The sequence below is a fragment of the Delphinus delphis genome, chromosome X (genome assembly GCF_949987515.2).
Source record: "Delphinus delphis chromosome X, mDelDel1.2, whole genome shotgun sequence".
Taxonomy (NCBI): Eukaryota; Metazoa; Chordata; class Mammalia; order Artiodactyla; family Delphinidae; genus Delphinus; species Delphinus delphis.
In genome coordinates, this window is record NC_082704.1 from 92,035,988 (window position 1) to 92,049,894 (window position 13,907).

General features: G+C 41.6%; 1 protein-coding gene across 1 annotated transcript in view; it reads left to right on the top strand.

Moving 5' to 3' along the window:
• The window catches only part of MED14 (mediator complex subunit 14), a 74,974-nt gene that overhangs the window by 49,997 nt on the left and 11,070 nt on the right, over nucleotides 1-13,907 (top strand). The window contains exons 22-28 of the mRNA XM_060002155.2: nucleotides 2,546-2,686; nucleotides 4,246-4,357; nucleotides 7,351-7,482; nucleotides 9,456-9,638; nucleotides 10,555-10,790; nucleotides 12,863-13,042; nucleotides 13,141-13,248. Of these exons, the coding sequence (XP_059858138.1) occupies nucleotides 2,546-2,686; nucleotides 4,246-4,357; nucleotides 7,351-7,482; nucleotides 9,456-9,638; nucleotides 10,555-10,790; nucleotides 12,863-13,042; nucleotides 13,141-13,248 (1,092 nt within the window). The remainder of the gene's footprint in view (nucleotides 1-2,545; nucleotides 2,687-4,245; nucleotides 4,358-7,350; nucleotides 7,483-9,455; nucleotides 9,639-10,554; nucleotides 10,791-12,862; nucleotides 13,043-13,140; nucleotides 13,249-13,907) is intronic.

Consider the following 13,907-nt stretch of genomic DNA (forward strand, 5'->3'; position numbering starts at 1 on the left):
GTGTAGAATTCTAGGTTGCAGTCATTTTCTGGAAGAATTTTGAAGACATTGCTCCATTGTGCCCTAGCTTCTGTTGTGACCATTGAGACATTTCATCCTGTTCCAGTTCTTGAACCTTATGTGACTAAGTGGACTCTTTCAGTCTGGAAACTTACATCCTTTTGTTGTGGGGAATTTCCTTGTGCTCTTCCTCGAGTCTTTTCCTTTGTGTTCACTGTTAGCTCTTTCTGCTACCCCTGCTATTCTGAAGTTGGGCATCCTGGACTTATCCTCTAATTTTCTTATCTTTCCTGTTTTTTATCTCTTTGTTTCTGGGAGATTTCCTTTTTTTTTTTCCAATCCTTCTATTTTTCATTTCCATCAAGAATTTTTTTTTTGCCATCTTTTAAAAAAATTCCGAGAGCTCTTTTTGATTCTGAAAGTTCATTTTATGACGTCCTGTTCTATATGGCTGCATTATCTTCTCTTACCTCTTCCTACATAATCTCCATTTCATCCACGTTTTTTTGTTTTCATCTCTTTCATATTAGTAGTTTTCAAATATTAAGTGATTCTTAACTCTGTGCTTTTATTTAAAGGTGACACTTGCTGACTGTAATCTTCACTGCAGGATGATCTGCTTGGGCCATTTCATTGGGTAACTCCCAATGTCAGTAGCTTCAGGTCTTTTTGTTGGGCCAGTGTGAGTACCAAGAGAAGAGTATCAAGACTCTGCATAGCCGTTGTGCATCTGGCTCCCAATATTTGGCAAGTCAAATAAGAGAAGGAAACTAGTATTCTCAGCATTCAGTATGTAAACTTTAATCTCTATTTTTAGTATGGTACCCCTGCTGTCAATTGATCCTAGAGGTCCCCCCCTGCCCCCAATCAGAGACCTTCCACCTGGGTGGTAAAGGTCAGCCTAACTCAGTGGGAGTGCCAGAGGCTCTGGAGGGTTTCACTACTGTCTTTAAGACGTTTCACCCAGTCCTCTGCTCTTAGTCTGTTTCATTTCCATTTCCAGGGGTATCTGATGCTGCCAGTTCCTGTGTATCTTGGAGATCTGGATGGAAATAGCTTTGCTTCTTGGCTTTCCCCACTGCTTGCTTAAGAAGAAACTTCCTCACATCAGATAGTTCAGTTACCACTCAACCATCTGCTCTGCAACCTCCTAGAATTTATTGCTATTTCTCTCTTATCCCATTCTTTTTGTCTTGGTGACTTACTGCTTAAAAAAATTTTTTTAGGAGCTTCAGTGGGGTGTTGAGAGAAGATGAAATGTGTGTTGTGAATAATCTATTATCTTTAATTAGAAATCAGACTTTGTACCTTTAAAAGCTTTTCAGTAATTCTGATAAGCTTGTAATCTATATTTTTGAAGATTGGGAAGGTGGAGCATATTAAAGAGAATCTGGGACTTCCCTGGTGGTGCATTGGTTAAGAATCCGCCTGCCAATGCAGGGGACACGGGTCCGAGCCCTGGTCCAGGAAGATCCCACATGCCGTGGAGCAGCTAAGCCCATGCGCCACAACTAATGAGCCTGCACTCTAAAGCCCGCGACCCACAACTACTGAGCCCACGTGCCACAACTACTGAAGCCTGTGCACCTAGAGCCCGTGCTCCACAACAAGAGAAGCCACCGCGATGAGAAGCCCGCGCACCGCAACGAAGAGTAGTCCCCACTCACCGCAACTAGAGAAAGCCTGCACGCAGCAACAAAGACCCGACACAGCCAAAAATAAATAAATAAATAAATGAAATTTACATTAAAAAGAAAAGAGGGGCTTCCCTGGTGGCGCAGTGGTTGAGAGTCCGCCTGCCCGTTCAGGGGACACGGGTTCGTGCCCCGGTCCAGGAGGATCCCACATGCCGCGAAGCGGCTGGGCCCGTGAGCCATGGCCGCTGGGCCTGCACGTCCGGAGCCCGTGCTCTGCAACGGGAGAGGCCGCAGTGGTGAGAGGCCCGCGTATCGCAAAAAAAAAAAAAAAAAGAATCTGTTCTTGAGACACAAATTCTGGTAGCCTTGCTTAATTTTAGATGACATAACCTATAAAACAAGACTGTCCCACTCTTGACGTTTAAGATTAAGTCACATAAAATAAAAAGGGAAAAGGTGGCTTAGTTTCTTTATTCAGCTTTCCTCTTTCATATTTTCTGGCTTAAAAAGTGAGAACTCTCACTAAATAGGAAGTTTTCCGAGTCATTGAAGTTACTTATATGCCTACCATACAACTTTTTATTCTTTTCCACGTTTTTGATTCAGAAATTAATAAGAAAATATTTTGGCCAGGGTGAACTTCTTTCTTCAACTTTTTGCTCACATAATAACATTTTAACTTAGATGTTATTTTTATTGTTGTGTTTAACTTTTCCTCAATTTTCCCCCTTTCTTCAAATTGATCACTCTCTCTTCTAGGTTGGCCTAACAATAGTGGCCACGTGTCAAACTTATATTTCAGATAATGGACATAATATGTTTGTTTCTGTTAACACATTCTCAGTGATTAAGAATATCTTACTAAAGTTAGGTAAAATAATCTAAATTTTACCTGTTTATATCCATAGACATTCCTGAATATGTTTGTTGACAGCAATCAGGATGCTCGAAGAAGGTCTGTAAATGAGGATGATAATCCCCCTTCTCCCATTGGAGGAGATATGATGGATTCTTTAATCTCACAACTCCAGCCACCACCCCAGCAACAGGTGATGTCTAGCTGCCATTCCAAACGGTGTCATATTTGTGTTACTTAACAGGTTCCATAGGTGGCTCTGCTTCTTTGCTGAAAGGCAAGGAGGTCCTTGGTGGACCCGAGATGCCCAAGAAATTCATATGAAGAAATAGTGACAGAGGGAGACAGGAGGAGGCTTCTAGTGATGGGAAGTAAATAGTACCAGAAACAGCATTAACTTCAGACTCCCGCACTTAAAATAATGTCAGGTGATCACCCATGTGGTCACAAAAGATGACGTCCAAATGGCCAGTAAGCACAGAAAAGGTGAACAGTGTCATCTGGCATCACAGAATTATACATTAAAGCCACAGTGAGATAATACCCCCATACCCACAGAAATGTCTTTAAGGAAAAGAAAATTGATAGTCCTTGCCAACATTTGGTATTAGGACCATCTGAAACTCTCATTTACTACTGGAAGGTGTATAAAATGGTACAGCTACCTTGCAGTGGTGTTCAGCATTATTCCAGAGTGCTAAGGCTGAACATTATGCATGCCTGATTTAACAGTTCTACCTTGGGTATATATGCAACAGAAATGCAGCCAAAAAACACAGGAATGTTCATAGCAGCATTATTTACACAAAACATTGTAAACAACCCAAATATCCGGCAACAGTAGAATGAGTGAGTAAACGGGGGTATATTCATACAGTGGAATACTTCACAGAAATGAAAAAAGCTATTGCTGCATGCAACGAAATGATGAATTTCACTGACGTAATGTTGAACAAAAGAAGCCAGACGCTAATGAGTACATTCAGTATTTATATGAGATGCAAAAAACAGGCAAAACCAAGCTTGAGTGGTGGAAGTCAGAGTTTGGGGAGGCGACAGAGACTTGGAAGGTGGGTGAGGGAGGCCTCTGGGGTTCTGGTAATGTCCTTCAGTATCTTGATCTATGTGGCAGTTACACTTATAGAAACTCATCAGACTATACATTTAAGAGTCGTGTGCTTTATGTGATTCATACCTCAAGTTAAAAACATAGACTAGGAAGAATTACATGGTCATTACTGGAGATGAAGGTGAAGCTGAGTAGAGATCAGGCTGAACTACCATATTTCACTGACTCTAAAACTCCACCAAATGCATTGTTTTTATGTACCGCCCGAAACAACACTGCCAGTTCAACTACGACATGCCATGAATTGGAAGACACACACTGATTTCAGAGATGTTAAAATATGGGGAAAATTTATCTTAGAATCAGTCAAATGGTAGATAAATAATATAGATAAGTCAGTTATGTGGTAGATAAAATGAGCAAAAAACATCTTGGGGGCTATAAGCAGTGGTAGTGCAAGGTCAGGAATGAGAATGTTGCTATTTTTAAAACATTTTGAAAGGAAGTTTTTTAAAACTTGCATTATTGATGTGAATTTTGGGCATTTTCATACCTCACCTTTCCTATTTGGTAACCAGGGATGTGTGTAACTGTCAACACTGTAGCTCTTTATTGGGGAAAGCCACACTCACATAACCTGCATGGTTGGCCATTTTACCAACATGGAATGTTCTTCTTTTCAGCCATTTCCAAAGCAGCCAGGATCATCAGGCGCTTATCCTCTAACTTCGCCCCCTACATCTTATCACAGCACAGTTAACCAGTCTCCCTCTATGATGCACACACAGTCTCCAGGTAAGATATTACTTATTCTCTTGTTGTGTTCAACTTTCAGATCCAAAATAGACAACACGCATACACACACGCACACACACCGTGAGAAATACTACAGATGTAGCCGTAGATGTCAGAGGGAACTGCTTTGCTAGTCCGTGGCTGGATATTTGCCATTCATTCATTATGGCAGGGTTGTGAAATCTATGTTCGTGATTCAGGAGCACTTTTAAAAGGTTTGAGTTAAGTGGAGTTGTTGTCACCCAGAGCCAGACTCATGGCGCAACTCCAAGAATCACAACGTGATCTATGTCAGAGGTCGACACGCTAAGGCCTGTGGGCCACATCCTATCCACCACCTGGTTTTGTAAATAGTTTCATCGGAACACAGCCACATCCATTTATGTAGTGTCTGTGGCTGCTTTCCCGCTACGACGACCCGTTTCAGAAAAGCCCCCTTACAGAAGGAGTTGGCAGAGCCCAGGTGTATGTGAACAGTGCCCCACCTCAGAGTCAGGCAGGCCACAACCTACTTGTCTGAACAAGATGGCTCTGTTGGCGACCCCACGAAGTACGCTGTAAAAACTGCTGGAGAGGGACTTCCCTGGCGGTCCAGTGGCTAAGACTTCGCCTTCCGATGCACGAAAGTGCAGGTTCGATCCCTGGTCGGGGAGCTAAGATCCCACATGCCTCGCGGTCAAAAAACCAACATATAAAACAGAAGCAATATTGTAACAAGTTCAATAAAGACTTTAAAAATGGTCCACATCAAAAAAAATCTTAAAAAAAAAATTGCGGGAGAATGCTAAATTTTGACTTTTAACAGAACAATTAATTCGTTGGTTTGTCTTAAGTGGTTGCTCTGTGTCTAATGCTGCACGGTGCTGGGGATTCAGCAGTGAGCCCGATAGCAGTCCTGCTTCTCGAGCTTACCTTCTAGCAAGGAGCGCTGGTATCGGATTTTTAGCGTAGATGAGCCCTTCCCTGCTCATCAGAGATGGTGGGACCCCAGGTGAAGACTTGGAAGTCATTGTCGTGTCATTGAAGGCCCCTGAACCCTGAGCTGGTGGGAGACTCAGACCCTGTGAAGCTCCGACAGTAGACAGTGTGGGAGCCTGAGGAGGAGCAGCTGGGGAGCAAGGGGGAGAACGGGAAGCGGGGTCCCAGCACCCGAGGGGAGGGAGTTTCTAGGATGTGGGTTGAGACTGGTTTCGTATAGAAGGAAGGAGAGATGATTATTTTGAAATAATTTTAGTAGCAGACAGGTATATAGTGCTTCCTGTGTGCCAAGCCCTGTTCTAAGCACTTTACCCATTTAAGCCCTAGGCATTAAACGGGTAATGCCTAGGGATTAAACAAATTAAACGAATTCGTTTATTCCCTAGGGAATAAACGGTTAAACGAATACCGAGGCATGGAGAAGTTAAGTCACTAGTCCAGATCACACAGCTAAATATGTAAATATAATACTTAAAGGTTAATCAAGTTGATTAACATTTATTGAATATCAATATGTTACTATTGAATTCATACTGTATTGAATTAGTACTGCATTAGATATTAATAGAACATTAAAAATATGAAATTCTCTTACATAGTAGAGAATTTGAAAGCTGCTGGTATTGAGGATAGTCATGGTAATGTAGCAAGTATTTTAATGTTGCACTGATAGTTTTGATAGCCATAGTCCCCACCCTTCATCATCCTAAACTAAAGCTAGTCCTGTGGCTAAATACCATCTTTAAGCTCATGTCTCCGAGTTTTTTATAGCTCCATCTAGGCCTCTCCCCCAAACTCGAGTCCTGTCTTTTCCAGCTAACTATTCAGCATTTCTATGTAGATGTTTAGTCAACATCTGAAACGCAGCATGGCTGAAACTGAATTCCTAACACCCCCCAACCCTGCCCTGTGCTGCTTCTCCCATAGGCACTGCATCTCAGCAGGTGGCAGCTTCTTCCTTCCTTCCTGTTACTTGGGCCAAAGCTGTAGGAGTCATGTTGGACTCCTCTTTCTCTCACACCCACAGTCAGTCAGTTACCGAATACTGTCAGCTCCATCTTCAGAATTTATCCAGAATCTAACCACCTTCACCATCTCAGCCTTCACCCTTTCCCGGGTCATTAGCCATCCCTCACCTGGGTAATTGCAGTTGCCTCTAACTGGTTTCGCTGCCTCCTGCCCTATAGTCTGTTTTTCAACAGCAGCTAGAGTGATCCTTCTGGAACAGAAGTTAGGTCATGACTCCTCTGCTCCAGACTCTGCAGTGGCCTCCCATCTCATTCAGGGTAAACCCTAAGTCCTTAGAGTGGCCTACAAGTCCCTGTGTGATCTGGGACCCTCCTCCCACCTCTCTGACCTGATCGTCTTCCGTTCCCCGCTCCCCGCCTTGCTCACGCTGCTCCAGCCACACTGGCCTCCCCCTGTTATTTATAACTGCTGCTACCATTGGGGCCTTTGCACTAGCTCTTCTGATCCTTCACTTCATGTCTCAGCCCACATAGCCCCTTCTCAGAGAGGTCCCTGGTTGCTCTATATAAAGAACAGCACCCACCTCCACCACTACACGATACAGCCCCCTTACCTTGCCCTGTTTTTCTCCATAGCACTTAGCATAACCTGACATATATTTGTTTGTCTTTCTCATTATACTAGAATATAAACTCCATGAGGGCAGGAGTTTTTGTCTCTTGTTAACTGCTGCATCCCCAGTACCTACAACAATGCTTGGCATGAAATTGATGTTCATGCCTACTTGTTGAATGAGTGAGTGAGTGGATAAAAAAGTACACTGGCTTTTTTTTTTAAACATCAGTCAATATAAGAGCTAGAATTTGGACCCCATGGAATTGATGTCTCTCTTTTTCCATACTGAAATTGTTCCAGTTTTTCTTTGTGCTACTTACGGGAGCTTTACTACTTGTTTCTTTAGTCTGTAGAGAGTCTTAACTCGGGGTCCTTGGACAGGACATAATATGTGTCCTGCAAGATCATCTATAATTATTTTCCTTTATTAGGAAATCTGCATGCCGCCAGCTCCCCCAGTGGGGCTTTGAGAGCCCCATCACCAGCATCATTTGTTCCAACTCCTCCCCCTTCCTCGCATGGAATCTCAATAGGACCAGGGGCCAGTTTTGCTAGTCCACATGGTGAGTCCATACCGGAAATTGCTAGAACATAAGAGTTTGATGTGAAAGTAGTTTTTGTTAAATAAGTTTTTGTTAAATAAATTTTCTTTTTGCAAAATTAGCACTTGTGTATTGGGGAAATAGCGAAAGAAAGTACGTTTTTCCTGGGAATTCCCTGGTGGTCCAGTGGTTAGGACTCCGCGCTTCCACTGCAGGGGGCCCGGGTTCGGAACTAAGATCCCACGTGCTGCGGCCAAAAATAAGAATACGTTTTTCCTAATCACACAACGAAGAGATCTACCAGCTAGTCTGTCTGCTTCGCACTCTCTCTCCCCCTCACTCGGCCTGTCACGCACCCCCGCTTGCCTGCCTGCCCGCCCAAATCTCTGTTGCTCTATCTTGCTCTCTACCCATCTTCTTCTCTCCCCTTAAACACCACCCCCCACACACAAAATTGGGACCCTACCATATGTATTGTTTTGAGACTTGAATTTTTTAACTCAAAAATTCTATTTTGAATTTGTTCAAAAAGAGAAAGAATAGAAGAGGTAGCCAGTGAGGTGTTTCCTTTCGAGTCCACCAACCACCTAGTTCTTCCTCCCAAAGGCATTTAGTGCTACTGATTTCTCGTGCATTCTTGGAGGGATGTCTTATGCGGGTTGTTCTTCCCCCTCTCTTTTACACACATGGCACCACACTGCACACCGTCTTCGGTGCCTTACGTTCGTCACTTAACTGTATCATGAATCCCGTGCCAAATCTGAACATAAAGAGCTTCCTCAGGTTTTACAGCTGTGTAGCATCTGTGATTTTCCTCTTTACTATTAATATTTGCAGGAACATTTCTGTCAGTAAAAACTACACCGTCATACTAAATGGCTTCATAGTATCCCCTTGTCTGGGCATACCATGATTTAACCGTTCTCTTATTACGATACGTTTAGAATGTTTCTATTTTTTCACAACTGAAAATGGTGTCTTCTCTGCTCGCAGGATTATCTTCTTAGGTAAGTTCCTAGAAGTGGAATTGCTGTCTCAAAGGGTTTGAGAAATTCTAAAGCTTTTGAAACATACTGCAAATTGCTCACCTAAAAGGCCGTACCAATTTCCTCTAGTATTGTACAAGAATGTCTGTTTTCCTGCATCATTGCCAACAAGGGGTATTGTGATTTTTTAAAATCTTGGTCATTTTGATAGGTAAAAAATGGCATATTACTGTTCGATGTGTGGTTTTTTGATTATTAGTGAAGTTGAACTTTTTTTTATGTTCATTAGTCTTTCGTGTTTCTTATTGTACACCTGCCAGTTTATATCCTTTGCCTATATTCTTGTGTTTTTTCTTACCGATTTGTAAGATTTCTAAGTAAGGAACATTTATTCTCTGATATATGGTAGAAGTATTTTCTCATTTCGTCATTTGGTTACAAAGAGGTGTAAATAAGTTAAAAGTATCTGCAGGGTGAAATTTAAATATCAGATTGTTCAGGAGGTCACTGCTTTCAAAATTTGATTCTTGGTGCATTTCTTAGTCACTGTACCCTTTACTAAATAAAGAAAATGGAAAATTCCCTCTCTTCAGCCTTCTCTGAGTAGAATGAAAACATAATTTGTCAGGGTTAGTTTAAAAATATAAGATTTCTACCCTTAAAGGAGCTTTGAGATTTTTTTGCTTAATATTTTCAAACACAGTGTTTGTTATATAGTGTAAAGTAGATTGTTACATATTACACATCTTGGAGCTTGTGTAAAGGTAAATTTTATCCTTTCTCAGTATTTTTTTACCTTCCTAATTTTTTTTATCATGTTCAAAAGTACAAAAACTACACCAAATAGAGATTCAAATGTGCCATGTGCATCAGGCTTCAGTGAAATATCTTACTGAAAGACAAAATATCACCACGTGGGGTTTAAGCATTTGAATGTTGTCAGCTATTTAATAGCTTTTCAGCTATTAAAATATAGGTTTTGAAAGCCATTTGTTTACTTGTTTACAGGAACCCTGGACCCTAGTTCTCCATACACTATGGTGTCACCAAGTGGACGAGCAGGGAACTGGCCAGGGTCTCCTCAAGTGTCTGGCCCCTCACCAGCAACACGCATGCCTGGGATGTCACCAGCCAACCCATCACTACATTCTCCAGTTCCAGATGCTTCTCATTCCCCTCGAGCTGGAACAAGTGAGTGTCATCGACACTTTTATGTTAGCTTTTAGAATAACATAAATGACCTGTTTTAATCATTCTGTCCTCAACCTCGCATTTGAAAGTCATGACTTAATAAGGATACTCAGTAACTTAAACTTTTATCCATTTAGTAAATTAGTTGTAACAGTAGTTAAATTTGTAAAAGTCGGGCAAAATGTAAGAAAGGAGAATGTCTCCTCCAGAAGTCTTCTGAGGTGAACCCTGTACCTCTGTTATGACTACTAACTTAGCTGCACTACTAGACCTTAAAAGATACCTAAAGGTAACTGACAAGGTTATGCAAATTAACACAGAAAAGAAGAATTGTACACATATGTTCATTAGCTTTTGCCATGTGACTTTTAGTGGCTTAAAACAACAATCATATGTTCGCTCGCTGTTCTGCAGATTGGCAATTTGGGCTGAGCCCAGCTGGGTGATTCTTCCAGGCTCTGCTGGGCTCACTCATGCATCTGTGGTCAGCTCCTGGGTTGGCTGGGGCCTGGCTTCTCTCTGCTTCTTGTGGTCTCATACTTGACCATGGGCTTGCTCACCTGGGGCTAGACAGAATTCCAAGAGAGTCAGTAAAAGCCTAGGCCTGCAGCTGGCACTGTGTCATTTCCACTGCATTCTGTAGGCCACAGCAAGTCACAAGGCCAGCCCAGATCCCAAGTAAAGAAGTAGACCCCACTCCTTGAAGGAACTGCTGCAAAGTCACACTGCAAGGGACCTGGCTGCAGGGAGGAGAATAACTGTAAGGAAACTAATATGTGATTGTTAACACCACAGGGAGTAACGGAAACAGTATGGATTGCTATAGAAAAGTAAAGGTGTTTAATAAAAGCAAAACAGGGAACAACGAGATTGTGTGTATTTGTAAAAAAAAAAATGACGTTTTCCTTCCCAAAAGGTTCCCAAACGATGCCCACAAACATGCCTCCACCTCGTAAACTACCTCAGCGCTCCTGGGCGGCCTCCATCCCTACCATCCTCACTCACAGTGCCTTGAATATTTTACTGCTGCCCTCTCCAACGCCAGGCCTCGTGCCCGGCCTAGCAGGTAGTTACCTTTGTTCTCCGCTTGAGAGATTCCTTGGATCCGTCATCATGAGACGACACCTTCAAAGAATTATTCAACAAGAAACGGTATGTGGGTACCTGCTGAATTCCTAAGTGGTGATTGTCAAAGCAGGTGCTAAGTTGCTTCCTAGAGTAGGATCTGAACTGAAGTGCTATTCCCTCACCTCCTTTAACCAGCCTGTTAGCATTGTGTTTTGCCCTCCACCCTAGCATTAAAAATGGATCCACTATTTTCTTTTCCATTCTTACATTAACAAATTCCTTCACTTACAATTTGCCATACTGTGGCTATCATGGACCTGGGGATAGGTCCCCACGATACCGTAGAACAGGTGCACCCAGGATCTGACTTGGTAGAGAATAGCATACGAGGAACTATTTGCCCTCTGGAATGCTTCTGCAGGCAGGCTGAATCGGAATCTGTGATCGTGAAATTATTTATGATCACAAGGATGAGAGCTACTTTTTAAATACACGAGCGATTGGGGATTTCCATGGCGGTCCAGTGGCTAAGACGTGCTTCCAGTGCACAGGGCCTGGGTTCGATCCCTAGTCAGGGAACTAGATTCTACATGCTGCAACTAAGACCTGGCACAGCCAGAATAAATAAATAAATAAGTATTTTAAAAAAACACATGAGCAACTGAATTGATTTAAAACTCTTATAGAAAAAGACTTCTATCCTGTGGTGATACCTTAGGAGACAGTTCAGAGTTGAGAGCACCAGTTCTATAGTCAGGCTACCCCAGTTTGTAGCCAGGCCATGCCACTGGCTGGTACGAGCTTCGGCACATTTCTTCACCTTTTTTGATAATAGTAGATAGTAGTATCTACCTAACTCACAACAGTTGTGGAAATTTGAGATAACTTCATATAAAACCTTTACATAATGTTTTGGTATTCAGTTACCTCTTATTTATAATAATTATTATTGATATTTATGTTAATGAGGTAGTCAGAATGGTGAACGTTTAAAATAGCCTCACCACAGATGGCGCCAAGCTATTTTGCAACCTTTATATTCAAATTTGAAAGAAAGAAAAGTTTTAACGTAAGTTGAAATAAATTAGCATTCAAAAGTTATCATCAGACCTGTGATCTAGCCTCACCTCTGCCACTTAACAGCCATGTAAGCTTTCAGCCCTTTGCACCTCATTTTGCTCATCTGCATAATCAGCATATTAGGCTAGTGCAGAGGTCAGTAAACTATGGGCCTGGAGGCCAAGTCCTGCCCTCCACCTGTTTTTGTAAAGTTTCATTGGAACACAGCCACACGCATTCAATTGCATATTGTCTATGGGTGGTTGCAGCAGAGACCATAGAACCTCAAATATTTACCAACCCCTGGCCTAGCATATCGTCCCAGTCCAGATCTAACATTTTGTAATTGAACTCTATTCTTTCTTCCTACTGGATCTTTTTTTTAAAACTTATTGTGGACAATTTTAAGCATATACAAAAGTAGAGAGAATTATATAATAAACCTGTCTGTTCTCATCACCCACCTTCAACACAGTGAACTCACACTAACATTGTTTCACCTATAACTCCTCCTCCCAGATTGTTTGACAGCAAATTCCTCACATCATTTCATCCATAGTTTCTTTATCATCAGATTTCTAATTGGTGTCCAGATTTCCCAAGTTGTCACAGGTTTTACCATCTGAATCAAAATCCATACATGTTCTTAAGTCCTTTCTAAACAATAGGTTCCCCCTCCATTTCTCATTAGATAATGTATTTGTTGAAGAAGCCATATCATTTGTCCTGTGGAGTTTCTCAGTCTGGATCTTGCTGATTGCATCCCTTTGGAATCATCTAACATGTTCTTTTGACCTCCATATTTCTGTAATATTGATCAACCCTGTGGATCTGACTACTGAATTCAGGCTCAAGCTGGTTGTGGTTTTGATAGGTGGTGTTATGTTCTTCCATCAGGAGACACATAATGTCTGATTGCCTCTCTTTGCTATATGGTTAGCAATTGCTGGTGCCCAGTGCCTAGATACCTTTTTGTGGAACAGGTACCAACTTAGTTGTTTTCCTTTTGAAACATTTCTCTAGTTAACATTTCCATTTTCCCTTTGACTTACATATTATTTCACATGTTAATCTGATGCATGCTTCTTGTTTTTCAGCTACAGCTGATAAATTCCAATGAACCTGGAGTGATTATGTTTAAGACTGATGCGCTGAAATGCAGAGTAGCCCTTAGTCCCAAAACCAACCAAACACTTCAGCTGAAAGTGACACCCGAAAATGCAGGACAGTGGAAGCCTGATGAACTTCAAGTTTTAGAGAAATTCTTTGAAACAAGAGTATGTGTTTCTTAATGCATAATTTTAATACAGTCGGTGAAACAGAGGAGTCAAGGTAGAATGAAGAGTAACTTAACTTGCTTTATTTATCCTTGTAGGTTGCAGGACCGCCATTTAAAGCCAATACATTAATAGCTTTCACCAAGCTGTTAGGAGCTCCTACACACATCCTCAGGGACTGTGTGCATATTATGAAGCTAGAGTTGGTAAGTTACAGAGACACACAGACTTTTCTAGCCAGGTCGGTCTGAGGAGGTTGGAGTTGGTGGGAACAGTATATGTTGGTTTTCACCCATTTATGTTATGTACTTCATTTTTCTCTTGCATCCTTAATTTTTAACTTAAATTTTATTTGTCTTTGGGTAGGTAACACAATCCTCTTATATCTTTTGAATTTAGAACAAGGTGATACAGTGGGAAATTTCACATCCATCCCTATCCAGCCATCTAGTCCTCCTCCCCACAGGCAATCCAAGTTATCAGTGGCTTCTCTCTTATAAAAAGATACATTTAATATACTCTTCCTACTCCCAGATCATGAAATAATCCTCCCGTGGCTTCTCCTAATACTGTTACGGAATCATTTTGTAAACTACTTACATATTTGATCTATTTAAAATATATCTTGGGGTCAAACGGTGAGGTATGGGTCCAATTTTTTCAGATGCCCCCAACTGCCCTGATACCATTTATTGAAAAATCTGTCCTTTCTGTGGAGATTTTTTTTTTTTTTTACATCTTTACTTGATTACTGTACCTTTGTAGTATAGTCTGAAGTCAGGGAGCCTGATTCCTCCGGCTCCGTTTTTCTTTCCCAAGATTGCTTTGGCTGTTTGGGGTCTTTTGTGTTTCCATACAAATTGTG